This window comes from Syngnathus floridae, chromosome 1 (genome assembly GCF_059516105.1).
Source record: "Syngnathus floridae isolate MCC-2025c chromosome 1, RoL_Sflo_1.0, whole genome shotgun sequence".
Classification (NCBI taxonomy): Eukaryota; Metazoa; Chordata; class Actinopteri; order Syngnathiformes; family Syngnathidae; genus Syngnathus; species Syngnathus floridae.
In genome coordinates this window covers 15,061,930-15,075,482 of record NC_142413.1, presented here as the reverse complement: position 1 = coordinate 15,075,482, position 13,553 = coordinate 15,061,930, and the positions used below count along the sequence as shown (strand labels likewise).

At 41.5% G+C, this 13,553-nt stretch overlaps 1 protein-coding gene across 3 annotated transcripts in view; it reads left to right on the top strand.

Moving 5' to 3' along the window:
* Positions 1 to 13,553, top strand: part of LOC148404268 (complexin-2-like) — a 51,061-nt gene that overhangs the window by 2,344 nt on the left and 35,164 nt on the right. Inside the window, exons 2-3 of one of the 3 annotated variants that reach the window (XM_088378917.1) lie at positions 8,836 to 8,894; positions 10,897 to 10,998. The exons of 1 other annotated variant lie outside the window; for it this stretch is intronic. In XM_088378917.1, coding sequence (XP_088235043.1) covers positions 10,968 to 10,998 — 31 coding nt within the window. In that variant the 5' untranslated portion in view covers positions 8,836 to 8,894; positions 10,897 to 10,967. The remainder of the gene's footprint in view (positions 1 to 8,835; positions 8,895 to 10,896; positions 10,999 to 13,553) is intronic. One more of the 3 variants, XM_088378926.1, reaches the window with a different exon arrangement.

Genomic DNA, 13,553 nt, shown 5'->3' with positions numbered 1-13,553 from the left:
CCAAGAAGAAAATATTTTTGTTCATCTTTTAAGTTGGTATTTGCTACACATTTTTAAAGGTATAGTTGTTCATCTTGAGTCATTTCTTGAGTTTCTTGAGTCGTGCTTTTTTCCTGAAAAAAAAAAAGCATTTTTAAGTTTTATTTTTTGTAGGGTAATACATTTAGTAAGTACAAAAGAATTTTTTTTTTACCATAAAAATGGAATTTGTATATTTTTTTTTAGAGAAAAAAACTAGTTTCTTTTCTACACAAATTTAATTAATTAATTAATGTTTTAAATATATTTCTTTCTTTGGGAAGGTGGATTTTTTTCAAAACAAAGTTGGTCATATTTCCCACTTGCGGCCAAGGCGCACATACCAGATGACAGCCCATTGTATGAAAGGACGAAATGGAGATTCTTTTTAAATTCTTAATGTTTTAATTGATTGTTATTACTGAATGTTTCTATAAAGTACAGTTAAGTAGAATACTGTAGTAGTGTTATTGTCCTTATTTCAAAACACCCAAAAAATGGGGGCTTGCCGTAACTTATCATTTTCCATTCAATTTTAAAGGTAAAGATAATTTCCGACTTTGAGTTACAAGCGTGGTCACAGAAAGAATGAAATTCGTACGTCAAAGCACCACTGTATGTATATTACTGTGGCGTTTTTTTGTGAATGGTTTGCTGTAAGGATGGATTACATAGCAATCTAAATCATTAGGGATCTTGGCCTAATGTGGTGAAGCCTTCCCCACGCCATTTTCTCTCTGACCTCCCACAGGCTGGCTGTGGGAGGCTAATGCGACGCTAATGTGGTTAGCGATGTTTTTTTTTTTTTAAAGGTCAGTCGAAAACTGCCAGAGGAGGATCATATGTTGCCCGCAGCCAAGCATCAAAACATCAGCATGTTGCCCCCTCATCAGCGCATTAGGAAAAAAATGAAACAATTAATCCTTACCGTTACTCTAGTCTAAGCAAATCATGGCTGTTATTTTTATTTTAATTTTTTTTAGGACAAGCATCATCACCAATATTTAAATTCAAAGTATTGTAGACAGAAACATAATAATTAACAACTGTGGTAGAAAATGGATGGATGGAAGATATGTTAGGACAAGCAAAAATACTGGTGATTTATGAGAGGGGAAAAAAATCATTTCACAACAATAAAGATTGTATGCTGCTTTTCCCATGACTATTGCATGGGGGAAAAATACATGTTGAATGTTTATTATTTGCACATTAATTACCAGCACAAGATGGTGATTAACTTGATGATGATGATTGGTTTATTTATGGCGAAATCTTCTACCTTTTTACTTCATGTTCTAAAGAATTCAATAGATTTTTTCCCCCCACCATCGAGACCATTAAGCCATTGAGAACTACAGGGAGGAATTACAGTCTCCTCCAAAAGTATTGGAACAGCGGGGTCAATTCCTTTGTTTCTGTTGTATATTAAAGACATTTGGGTTTAATAGAAGACAATAGTTCAGAATTTCAGCTTTTATTTTGTGGTACTTATATCTGAATCAAAAAGATTTTGATCTGAAACCTTGGCCTTGTGGTCTCAATACCTTTGGAGGGAACTGTATCTTGATGTGGTAATGATTACATCATATGGATACTTATTTTCATAGAAATTATGAAATGTTCCTGACATTTTGGCATGTTCATTGAGGACTTGTAGTATTTTTTACATTGTTGGAATCCATAACTGCGTTTGATCCTGGTCCGTATCATCCAGGTAGCCTGAAAGATTAAAAAACGTTAGTACCAAATTAATTAGGGTCCAAACATCCATCAACTCTTTTAATATTTATATAAATCGTTGATATAGAACCTTCACTAGCATGCACATTTAAAGGCCCAATTTTGGCGCAATAATTGCCGCAGTTTTGTGCTGGAGCAATTTACAGTGTATGGAAATTTGGCAGACACGTTGTGTCAATTTGGGCATTGAATAATAGTAGTAATGATAAATTGGATTTGTATTGCACTTTACATTTTAAGAAAATCTCAAATTGTAATCATTATCATCAGAATAATGTTTATTACACCCCCCCCCCCCCCCCCGCCTCCCAAGACCGCAACACAAAATTATGGGGCGGAGAATTGCCACACATGACCGCAAAACTAGGGCCTTAAATCTCAGTTTCTGTGTAGAATTTATAATGTCACAAGTCATGCTAGTAAAGCACAGTACAGTGAGGATCCTCCCATCTTCATCATCTTTATCATCTTCATCACTTTGTCACCTGTCATGACTCCTGCAGATACTGAAAGGTCAGCCAATGTGCTGCCACTGCACACATGCACAAAACATGCGAAGACTGATGTGTTTGTGTGTGTTTTTTAAAGAAATTTACATGATATTATAAAGACGCACTCTGTTATAATTGGTCTCTGGGAGAATTGAAAAGGAATGGCATTTATCGGAGAAGAGGAAACAAAGTTGTCCGTGTGGAGGGAAACATCAGCTACGTTCATACATCTTTAAACCCCAAAAACATACTATAACCGCATAGATCAGGGGTCTCAAACTTAGGTCCTCGAGGGTCGCTTTCCTGCATGTTTTAGCTTTCCTTCTGAACCACACCTGATTCGACTATTCGGCCCACCAGCAAGTTCTGCAGGACCCTGATAACGATCCTGATCATTTGAAGCAGGTGTGTTGAAGGAGGAAAACCTCTAAAATATGCAGGAAAGTGGCCCCAGGGGACCAGAGTTGCAGACCCCTGACATAGATGCATCATCAAAGACACAGCAAGGACATGCCATAAGGTCGTTCTCAAAAATACACAACGAGAGTATACTCAGAGACATGTCATAAACGCGTAGCCATGGCACGTTCTCCAAAGACGCATCCACAAAACAGGACATAAACTCACACTGTAAGCATATCCTCAAAAATGTCATCAACACATCCTCTAAGACACCTCTGAATCATCCCAAAAGTCATAATGTCAAAGACGCACTGCAAACAGATCCCTAAAAACGCATTATGAACACAACTGTATGAAGACACCGTAAACTACTTCCTGAAAGCCATGATGTAACATTATCCTCAACAACACACAATGAACACAACCTCTAAGACACACTAAACACATCCTCAAAAACTCACCCATCACACACATATGTTACATACTTCATGAACACATCATGAAAGACCATAAGAACACCATAAACACGATACTTAGTGCGTGTAATGGAGGCATGTTCAAAGATTTAGTGGGATTCACTTATTCATTTATTTATCTTCAGCATCTTCAGCGTGACCTTAAACTACAATCCAATGAAATAATTCAGTCACTGAGGATAATTCACGTAACAATAGAAAATTTGATAGGCAAGTGTATCATGAGTAAACTCGCACAAAAGTCTGCCACTTTGGTTTGAAGCAGATATTTTGGGTTCATTTTGGCCACTTCCATACTTGACCTATAGATTTTGTCTGATCTACTAAGTTTAAAGCATTGTGTACAAAACTGATGGACAATATTAAATTTGAAAACGTTAAGGTCTGAACATTCTGTGCATGATGGCAAAATGTAATGACTTGCCATTAAACACAAGTACGTTACTGCGGTCCATCGAAATGGAGCCAATGTTCTCATTTTTAGGTCAAGTTGCTCTTGCCCACCTGAAATTATGAATTTGAAATACTATCTTCTATTGCTGAGCATAAAACCAGAGAGATATCTATTGCAGTTGTCTACTTTGAATGCATTTTTGTAATTAAAGTGATCATATCTGGATATAAAACAGGTTGGCAAGTGTTTCCTTGCTTTGGGTTTTTATTGATTCCCCAGGAAAAGGTTTGAGGCCGAGCTTTAAATTCCAGCAGAAAAGCTTTTTTTTATTGCAAAAATTTATTGCTGCCACTGTCGTAATCCTCAGAATGATTTGTTGTCAAGTGATGCGGCCGCTGTACGCAAACAGCGGCGCAATCACCGGCTGTCATTTCCACCCCACGCTTTCACTTCTTGTAATGGATTTGCTGGTGTTGCTGTGCAGTCATATTTGGCCCCTTCAGCACTGCTGGAAAACAACACGGACGATATTTTTTTTTCCTCTCGGTAGTCTCTTTCACGACATGCCAACTGTGCTAGTTTTCTCTTTGACATAATGCTGCATCTTCCTTTCCAGCCATTGTTTTTGGTAGCCTGCACAGCTTTTAATGAAGGTAAATGGGCTTTTCAAAGCGCTTCACAATGAAGTCTTCATCCACTTACTGATGACGCAGTATGAGGAGCAGCTGGGGCTTCACGATCTTGCTCAAGGATACTTTGAAATGGTCACAATGGCCGGAAATCAAACCCCCAAATTCTGAGTTGGAAATGACCACTTGACTACGCTGCTCCAAAGATGGGAATATGTACATCTGAACACAAATTTGTTATACCAGTTTATTGCTAAATATGCAGTATTGTAGTAGGGGTGTCACAATGGCCACCTTGCTTAGCAAATCTACCTACTTGAGAGTTTAGAGATGTTTGGTTCAAATACGGCATTCATTGGCACGTTCTCCCTGAGAATGGGGACATTTTCATTTGCAATGCCAACCTGGCTGTAGAAAGCAGAATAAAACAACACAAAAGCAAACATAAGCAAGAAACTGTACACACAAAGTCTCAAATACACCATGAATGCATCTTCAAGGCACATGAGAATATCCTCAGCTTGTGCAATCCTACGCATTTATTAGTAAATGAAAATTGCGGTCTGTTACTTACAGAAGTCCTCACTCAAGCTTTATAGTCTTGATTTTAGAGTTACTCAGGCGCTGATGGCGGCAAATGAGCCAAGCCCTCTTTGAGACGGTGTTGGTTTTTCACAGATACAACCTCAACAAGATGATGACCACGGTTCAGAAAATGCATAGACGGACGGATGGATGTACCTCCTTATTTTTGTAGAACGATGAATTATTTGTCGGGGGCGCTTCTGAGCCATTTTTAGACGTGAGGGCCATCCAAATCGTAGATCTCTATGACAACAATATGACTCGTTCTGACTCGAATCCAAAAATTTGCTGTTCTTAATTCAAATCAGCTCTGATTTGTGCACAGCCCCAGTAAATAGGACATAGATAACAGCTAACAATTATGATCTTATTTCCATTTGGACTCCAGCAGACTTTTTTTTTTTTTACAAAATAACATGCCATGCAGGTTTCAGATAATTAAATGGAAGGCGTGTTGCTGGTATTCCAAGAGCAATCTAGATTTTCGAATGAGATAGTGTGAGTGCATTAACATCATGCCAGGGCAGATGAGGCAAATCCATTCTGGTTCATTTATTGTGACAATAATTGGAGAGAAGCCGCCTGATGCCTGCGGACGTGGCTATGTTACTTCTTTTTGACCATGGCGATGCCCAAATGGCTATTTGCGTAATAATAAGCAGACTTTTCAGATGAACATCTGGACCGCTGACTAAATGGATCCACTGAAAATTGTGTAGTGGATACATTTCTTACAGCGTGGACTAAAAACACCTGTGATGTTTGTGTTCAACTCTACTTTTTTTAATAATATATATGTTGGCTTTGTTTAAGATTCCACATTGTCTTTTTGAGACTTTGAGACATTGTAGGTTCATTTTCATTCATGTCTAGGTTGTCTCTGATGTTTACAAAACAGTGTCATATTTACAAAAACTCCAATTTGTTTTCAATGCTAACTAAATCAAAAACTTTATTTCAAGACAAAATATTTCGATTAAAAAAAAATTGTAACGATAAATTGTCCAAAGTTGTCTTCCAATATGTATGTTAAGGTTCTTGAATGCTCTAAATTCTCTTTCACACAAATTATATGCAAAACATGCACGCTTAGGTTTTTAGGAGCCTTATTCACAAACACACATAACTCCAGTTATATGTGAATTGACATTTTCGGCGTTATAGTTCCTGTCAAGTGTGACGTGTGGGTGAGGTCTCCGTTCCCGGGCTTGTTTTTGTCTTCCCAAGGACAGAAGGTGTCAATTGCGTACAGGATATCCGACAGCCCGCTGTAGGTGCTGCTCATTATGAACAAGAAGGAAATTTCTTCTCTTGGGCCGAATCAGGAGAGGACAGATAAAGCTTCAAGCTGCTAATGAAGCTGAGACTACAGACATCTTGTCTCCTTTATAGGCTATATAAAGGCAAAATAATTGCATTGCATGGCATGGCCTCTCTGACTTAATATTCTTGTGGCAGTGTTTGCTACGTTACAACAACTTAACGTACGTACTTAACGTGTTTATATAAACATCAATTAGTCAATAATTGCACAAACATGTCTTTTTAAACATCTCAATAACATGTCATGAACAAACATAAACTAAGAGCTTAATAAAACTTAATACAATAAAAACCATATGTGGAAAGAATTACTTTTTTAATTACTAAATTTGTAAAAATCAAACGTTTGCACTCCCTGGCTTTACAATGAAAATAATGCTTCATTTTTGTGCCCCCCCCCCAACCCCCCCCCCCCCCCCCCCCCCCCACACACACACACACCCACACACACTGCTCCCCCAAAAAAGCCACACATGCAGCGTTCAAGTGTTCTATTAATACAAAATGAGGGCCCGCCGCTGTGTTCCAGATTGATCGTTTTAATTAAACTGGCTCAGGGACAAATGGGCCCACATGAATCACTCATGAGCCCACTTGTTATTTAGCAGAGGTTTAAAAACATAGATGGAAAAAAAACAACAAATTCTATAACTTCTCTTGTGTCTGTGCCTGACCTTTGTTTGAACGTACACAACAGGTTTGACCAAGCGCTTGCCTTGTGGAGTTAAATACATGAATCACAGCCTCTTGAAAAAGAACCTCTCCTCAGTTTGTAATTGCAAAGAAGCACTTTAATCATGTTAAATTTGTCAGTAATTTTTAACTTTATGAAATGGTAGCGTTAAATCTGAGTGAACCCAATGTGGGTACCAATATTGCAGCTCTTTGGAGATTTTGGCTTCAAGAAAGAAAAATGGCAGATGTTCATCCATAACATTCAGGGCCCTTTGTTGTGCTCAAGGTAAAACCAGGAGTAACTACATTTTTGTGCAAGTCATTATTTCTCACTCACTCACTCACTCACTCACTCACTCACTCACTCACTCACTCACTCACTCACTCACTCACTCACTCACTCACTCACTCACTCACTCACTCACTCACTCACTCACTCACTCACTCACTCACTCACTCACTCACTCACTCACTCACTCACATGGATGCTTCTTCCCCGGCTTTAAAATGCTGCTACCAGCCCACATCCTGACATGGGTGGTCGTCGGTATGAGGCCTTTGGGGGGACCACTTTGGTGCAATGTAGCACAACTTTGAGACCTGTTGGCTGGATGAGAGTCAAGTGATCTGATCACTTGTTACTGCAAGCCTTCTCTAAACTTTGATTATTGACTTCAGGCTATTGATCCCTTTGGATTCATTTAGTGCGTGCATGCGTGTCTGTGTGTGTGTGTGTTAGTTTCCGTATTTTTATGATTTGTTGCAGTTATGATAATGACTACAGTTGTCTTCTCATCTTGGAGGCCAATTTGATATCATTTGATAAGTGGACCCTCATTTGAATGGACCTGGAGTACGTGGCCCCACCAATATAACAGACGAGATCTGCAAAAGTGTCCAGCTGGTACTCAAAACGCCCGTGCATAGCAAACAAAGTTCCTTAGTTCCAAAATTGGCTGCTGTTGTTTGACACAATCGACTCAACTTGTGCTGCCGGCCGAATTGAGACCCCCTCCGGGTTGGCCTGGGAAATTTTAAGACAGCGCCAGCGCGCAGCCGGGGGCTTCCGATAGCCTTGGGCTGCTGCACACTCAACAGGCGCTAATTACTTGAGCGTTCGTCTCACAAACACTCCATTCTGATTTTGGTCGATTTGCAAGCCCTTCACCAGGGCATCCAAACATAATCACAGCAATGTTTAAAGGTGAGGTAAAAAGTTTTCTTAATCGTTGTATTTGCAGTAATTTTGCATTGTAAAAACTCATTCTTAGTTAAGAACATTGCACTTACAGTAAATCCATTATATTTAAAGTCATTGTTAAGTATGCACTTTTTCCAGTCAATTGACTGGATAGGAAGACCTCAAGCAAGGCTCTCTTGTTTTTTTCTTCACCAGTGACATCATAAACAAAGTAGCCCCATAGGGCACATAAGCTTGACATAAGTCCCCTGCCGTAGAAAGCAGCTCATCAATACAATTGATCATCAAACATGCAACCATGCGCCTGCCTGGCGTGCCTGCAAGCCCTCTGAAAATCACTTAATGTGAATGACTATTGACTGCTCCCCGCATCAATGGAGGCCAACAGCGGTAGAGGGGGGAGGAGGAGGAGGAGAGTGTCAACATCCGTGTTTTCTCAAGCTGACATATTGTGGAAAAACACGGCACAGTTTAACAACAGTGTCCTAACTAACTAACTAGCAAACAAGCCCAAATAAGCATGCGTGCAAAGAAATTGAGATTATTTGAGGGTGCATACATGATCCTGCTGCACTATTGTAAAGCTATTAAAGAAAATTGCGTGTGCGCGCGGGTGTGATCAGCACCTTCAACGTTTGATTGATGGCCCTGTGTGGCCATGTTGGGAGGGGGGCGTGGACAACGAGAGGAAGAGGGGAGGAGGAGGAGTGGTGGGGTCGTTAGCGGGACGTTTCCCTTCCTCTTCTTCACTCTCTATCCTGTCACGGTGTGAGCCTCATCCTCCACTATACATCACCACCACCTCCTCTTCCTCCTCCTCGCTCTTCACTCTGCAGGCAGCAGCAAGGACGTCCTTCTCCTTCTCATCCTCCCACTCTTCCTTCTTCTTCTCGTGCAGACGATGCAAGCGACGATCTGCTAGGACAACTTCTTCCTTTTTCTCCGTGAGGATAGCAGGTAAATAATCAACGTTCTATCCCGATGCCGATGTTGCGTGGGCGACGTACTATGAGCCGGAGCTGTCCACTCTCGGCGGTGCTGAAACCGCCCCTTTGAGACGGAAGAAGAGCATGCACGAGGCGGTCTTTTTCCGCGCGCACGTCGGTACACATGCACGCGCAAGCCCGGGTACAGGGGTAGTTGAGTGCACGAGCGGCTGCTGTGCCGCTTTTTTAAAAGGTGAAGAAGCCGACGGAGGATAGGATGGAAAGTTTGACCACATGATCGGCACACGCACGCGCGCACACGCATGCGGGCCCACAAACTCACGTTGTTCACTTTCCGCCCCTTTAAGTCCGTTGGTGGTGACCTGTGCGCGCTCACGCACGCGCGCGCGCGCACACAAAGCACAGAGTCATATGTGTGTGTGTGTGTGTGTTAGTGTAAAGGTAGTCTGTTATTTATTAGCTTTGGTACTGGGAGTGCAATGGTAGAGTTCAGGTTGCAGTAATTGTGTGTTGCGTAGAATGTGTTTTGGTTGTGTGTGGGTTTTGTATACTAATATGCTAGTGTAGTGTAGCGTGGTCATATTTGTGACTAAATTGTGTGAAGGTCGTGTGTTATTTGTCGGTATATGATGCATATAGTGTGTAAAACGTGCAGTGTTACTGCGGCGCGTGTGGTACTGGCAATTGTGTACTGCATGTGGATATTGTGTGCTGTTGGTGTGAAAAATGTAAACTAATTTTGTGTTGAGTGCGAAAACTGTGAGTGGGTTGTGAAAAGGTTGTCTGACTTGACTGATAATTGTGTGAAGGTTGTGTGATATTTGTTCATACAGCACAAGAAGGTTTTGTGTTATTTGTCAGTAAAGCGTTTGAAGGTTGTTTATAATTTCTTAGTGAGTGGAATGTAAAATGTGAGTTGTGAAATTGAGAGTGTAAATCCTGTCCTGGTTGTGTGTTGCGCGTGCAGGCCATTTGTGGGTTTTGTTGGATTGTGTATATTTGTGTAATTTGTTTGTAATTGTGCAAAGATTGTGTTTTTTATATTTATAAATTGCATGAACCCTGTGTGCTATTTGTTGTAAACATGTATGAAAGTTGAGTGTTATTTGCTATTAAATTGTGTGACTGTTGTCTGCTATTAGTAAATTGTGTGAACATTGTATGTTCTTTATAATGTGCTGCAGGTGTGTGGCAATTGTCTGCTAACGTGTGTTGTGCATAAAAGTTGTGCGGCGATGACAGTATCCCGATTATGGTCATTGTGTACTTGTCATCTGCTGATTGTGTGCTGCTGACGTATAAGGTGTGTACTCAATACGTGCGGAGGTTGCATGTGGACTTTGTTGTTGTGAATTGCATGAATGTTGTGTGCTATTTGTTAGTAAAATGTGGACTGCTTGTTCTTAGAACTAGTGTGTGGTAAATGGTAGGAGTGATGAATGTGTGTGCAGGTTGTGTTCGTTTTTTAGTCAATTGTGTGCTGGTGCGTGTCTGCTGATGTGAGGAAGTTGTGTGCACCTGTGTGTGCCTGTAGTGTTATGGTCATGTGCCGGTGTGCGGTGGTTTCGTTGTCGTTACTAAATTGTGTGCCGGAGTGTGTCATAATTGTTGGTTTGTGCCATTGTGTAGCAGATGTGTGATGTTTACGTGATGGTTGCATGTTATTTGCCAATAAACTGTGTCACGATCTGTTCTGGTGATGTGTTAGTAAATTGTGTCCAGGTTGCTAGTTTTGTGTAAAATGTGTGTAAGTGTGTATTGTAATGTAGCAGTTGTGTGTATCACACAAAATGTAGGTTGTTCGGCGGGCAGATTGTGCGACGGTGTACGCGGGTGGTGTGTCCGGAAGCGTGCCGGTTCGTTCCGGTTGTGGGAATGTCAACAAGAGATTGTGGTGGTGTGTGTTCAGATTGTGTGTCCAAGGTCACACATTGGCCTAGATTGTGCCATTGAGATCATCACAAAGCAATATCGTTCTTTTCATTCATCCTTTTCCCTCCCTTTATTTTCAGAGTTCTGGACTCGTTGGCACCTTTGAATGTGACATTGCTCCGACCAGGCCGGGAATAAAAAGCCATCGACAATGAATTTCGTTATGAAACAAGCGTTGGGAGGTAAGATTGAGTTTCTTGTGGCACACATGCAGCATGAGTCAGCAAATGTATGTTTGCGGGGAGGCTTTTCATGTGAATCTTTACCGCCACTACCACTCACTTAGCATTTGTTGTTTGGTCAAGGTCTGACCACAATAAATGGGTAAAGTTGGTTGATAAAGCAGCTTCTAGTCCAGTGGTTCAAATTTGGTAACAAAATCTCTCGGACTATTTTATCTTTCAAGGGTACCTGGAATAGCCCATTTTCAGACAGAGCCTCTCTTGAGACCTTTTTGTGAGTTTACTCATGAAAGCAAGAATTCTCCCAAAATGGCACCTTCAAACCAAAACGGAAGATTTCTTGCAAATTGTGGCCATGGCTTCTAGAGACTATACGTAACTTTCAAATTTGATGAGAATGGGAGAGCTGTCAAAATGACCATTTCTATTTATCCTATGAATAATAACAAAGATGAAATGAAGCAATTTCAGGAGGCCCCTAATAAAGATGCCTATAATCTGCCATCATCTCATTTTAGAACGCGTGATGCAATCGCTCCCCAGACGCCACATTATCATACGGCAGACAACTGGTGATCATGTATGAATATTGTGTATGAATTTCATACATGAATATGTAGATTGCGACGCTCCTTTGTGAGCCTTGGAGAGTGTTTGAGCGTGAGTAGTCTTGGAATTGGTTAACAATGTATTCACTTGAAATAGGACACAATTAAAGGTAAGCCTTTGGGGAGAAACGGAATATTACCCGTCATTTATTTAACTCCTTTTTTACCCAGTGGCGGAAGAGATATAAAGAGTTGTGTAGCGCCTGTGTACCAGTGTGTACTGGTGTGTGTCTTATTGCCTTCCTGTGAAGGAACACCAAATGCACAGCACTTTTTATTTGGCGTTTGAGGAAGAGGAAGTGACTGGATCCATGGTGAGCGGGAACAGCACTGGGATAGCGCAGGAGGTCTTCGAGTGGACTGGCGGACAAAGGGCGTTCTGTGCATCAAGGCAGGACTCGACGACCGGCGACTGGTTAGGGCAGGCGGCGTGCGGGATTAGTCGGTCAGACGGACGAGCCAACAAGGTCAGCAACAGGAATCGGACGGCCATAAGGGACGAACTGACAGGGAGCGACGGGAATACGTAGCGGAGTAGATCAACCGGCGATTACTGGGGCCGTGGCTGTGAATGATGTGCGACATGGAAGAGTACTGGTGGTGTGCAGGGGAACGGAACTGGCCAGGGTTATGAAAATGCAGCAGCCGGAACTTAAATGGCGGAGGGAGTCGCATGCATGCACGCATTCACACACACACACACACACACACACACACACACACACACACACACACACACACACACACACACACACACACACACACACACGCATACACACACACTGGCGGAACTCGGATTATTCTTCCCTTTGGGGGGGGCGTGGGCTGGCCAAGGATATCTCAGGGGTCTGCATAACATTTTTTTCATTTTTTTTTTTCATGAACCTAAATAATTCTTTACAAAATGCTGGTAAAGATTCACTATATGTTGCCTACAAGGGATGGGTTGAAATGTTGAAAAATATTCTGGAAAAAAACGGAAAATATGAAAAAGTTAATTAACTGGCCTGGCACCTGGGTGGCATAGAAGCATATTGGCCTCAGCGGCTCTCCCTCTAGCTGCACCAGTGACTTCCAATGACCAGTATGGGAGAGTTTGAGAGCAATTACAGCACATTTAACACACCTACTGCTCACTATTCTCGTGTAAGACTTTGAAACACGAAACAAATCCCATGACATCGAGCAGGGAAAATGACCAATTGGCCCCAAATTCTGACATTTTCACTTGGGCATGTACTCACTTTAGTTGACATTAATGACAGTGTGTTGAGTTATGTACAATGTAGTGCAGTATATGTGATATGTTGGTATGTGGTAGTTGTGTATTTGTTGTGTGTTGGTGTATGTTGGTATTATCCCATCCGCAGTTGAGTAATTGTACATCCCTAGCGTGATCTAATTTGAATACCTTAAGAAGGTCTTTTCCAGTCTTCATTGGGGTGAGACACATATTTTACATGGCACATACCCACACAAAAATATCACAAAAAGTGGAAAGACAGGAAATGTTCATTCTTCCATCTAGCGGAAGAGCATTGAATTGTTCTGCCTGTTACTATACGTTGTTATCTTAGTTGAACTGTAAATGAATACTTTTCCGCCCAATTGGGATTAATATGATTAAACATGGCTGCCGGTCTTTATAGCACTGTATTGTGTGGCTCACTGTGCATAGAAAGTTGAAGCTCAAGCCAACTCTTTGGTGAGAAGTTGACTTCCTCTTCATCTAACTATCCACAATGGAGTGTGCGGCGGATTAGCTGCAAGCAATTATCTCGGCCTCTTCATGTGAGCTACCGGCACACGGTCACACTCCATCTGCTCGCACCCGAGCCCGACACTAGCATTCCGCCAAGTTTGTCTCCCGCTTCTGTGTCGCACCGAGTCCGGCGCTAGGGGTGTTGAGTAGAGCATCAGGAGTCCAAGCACGCACGTGAAGCAACA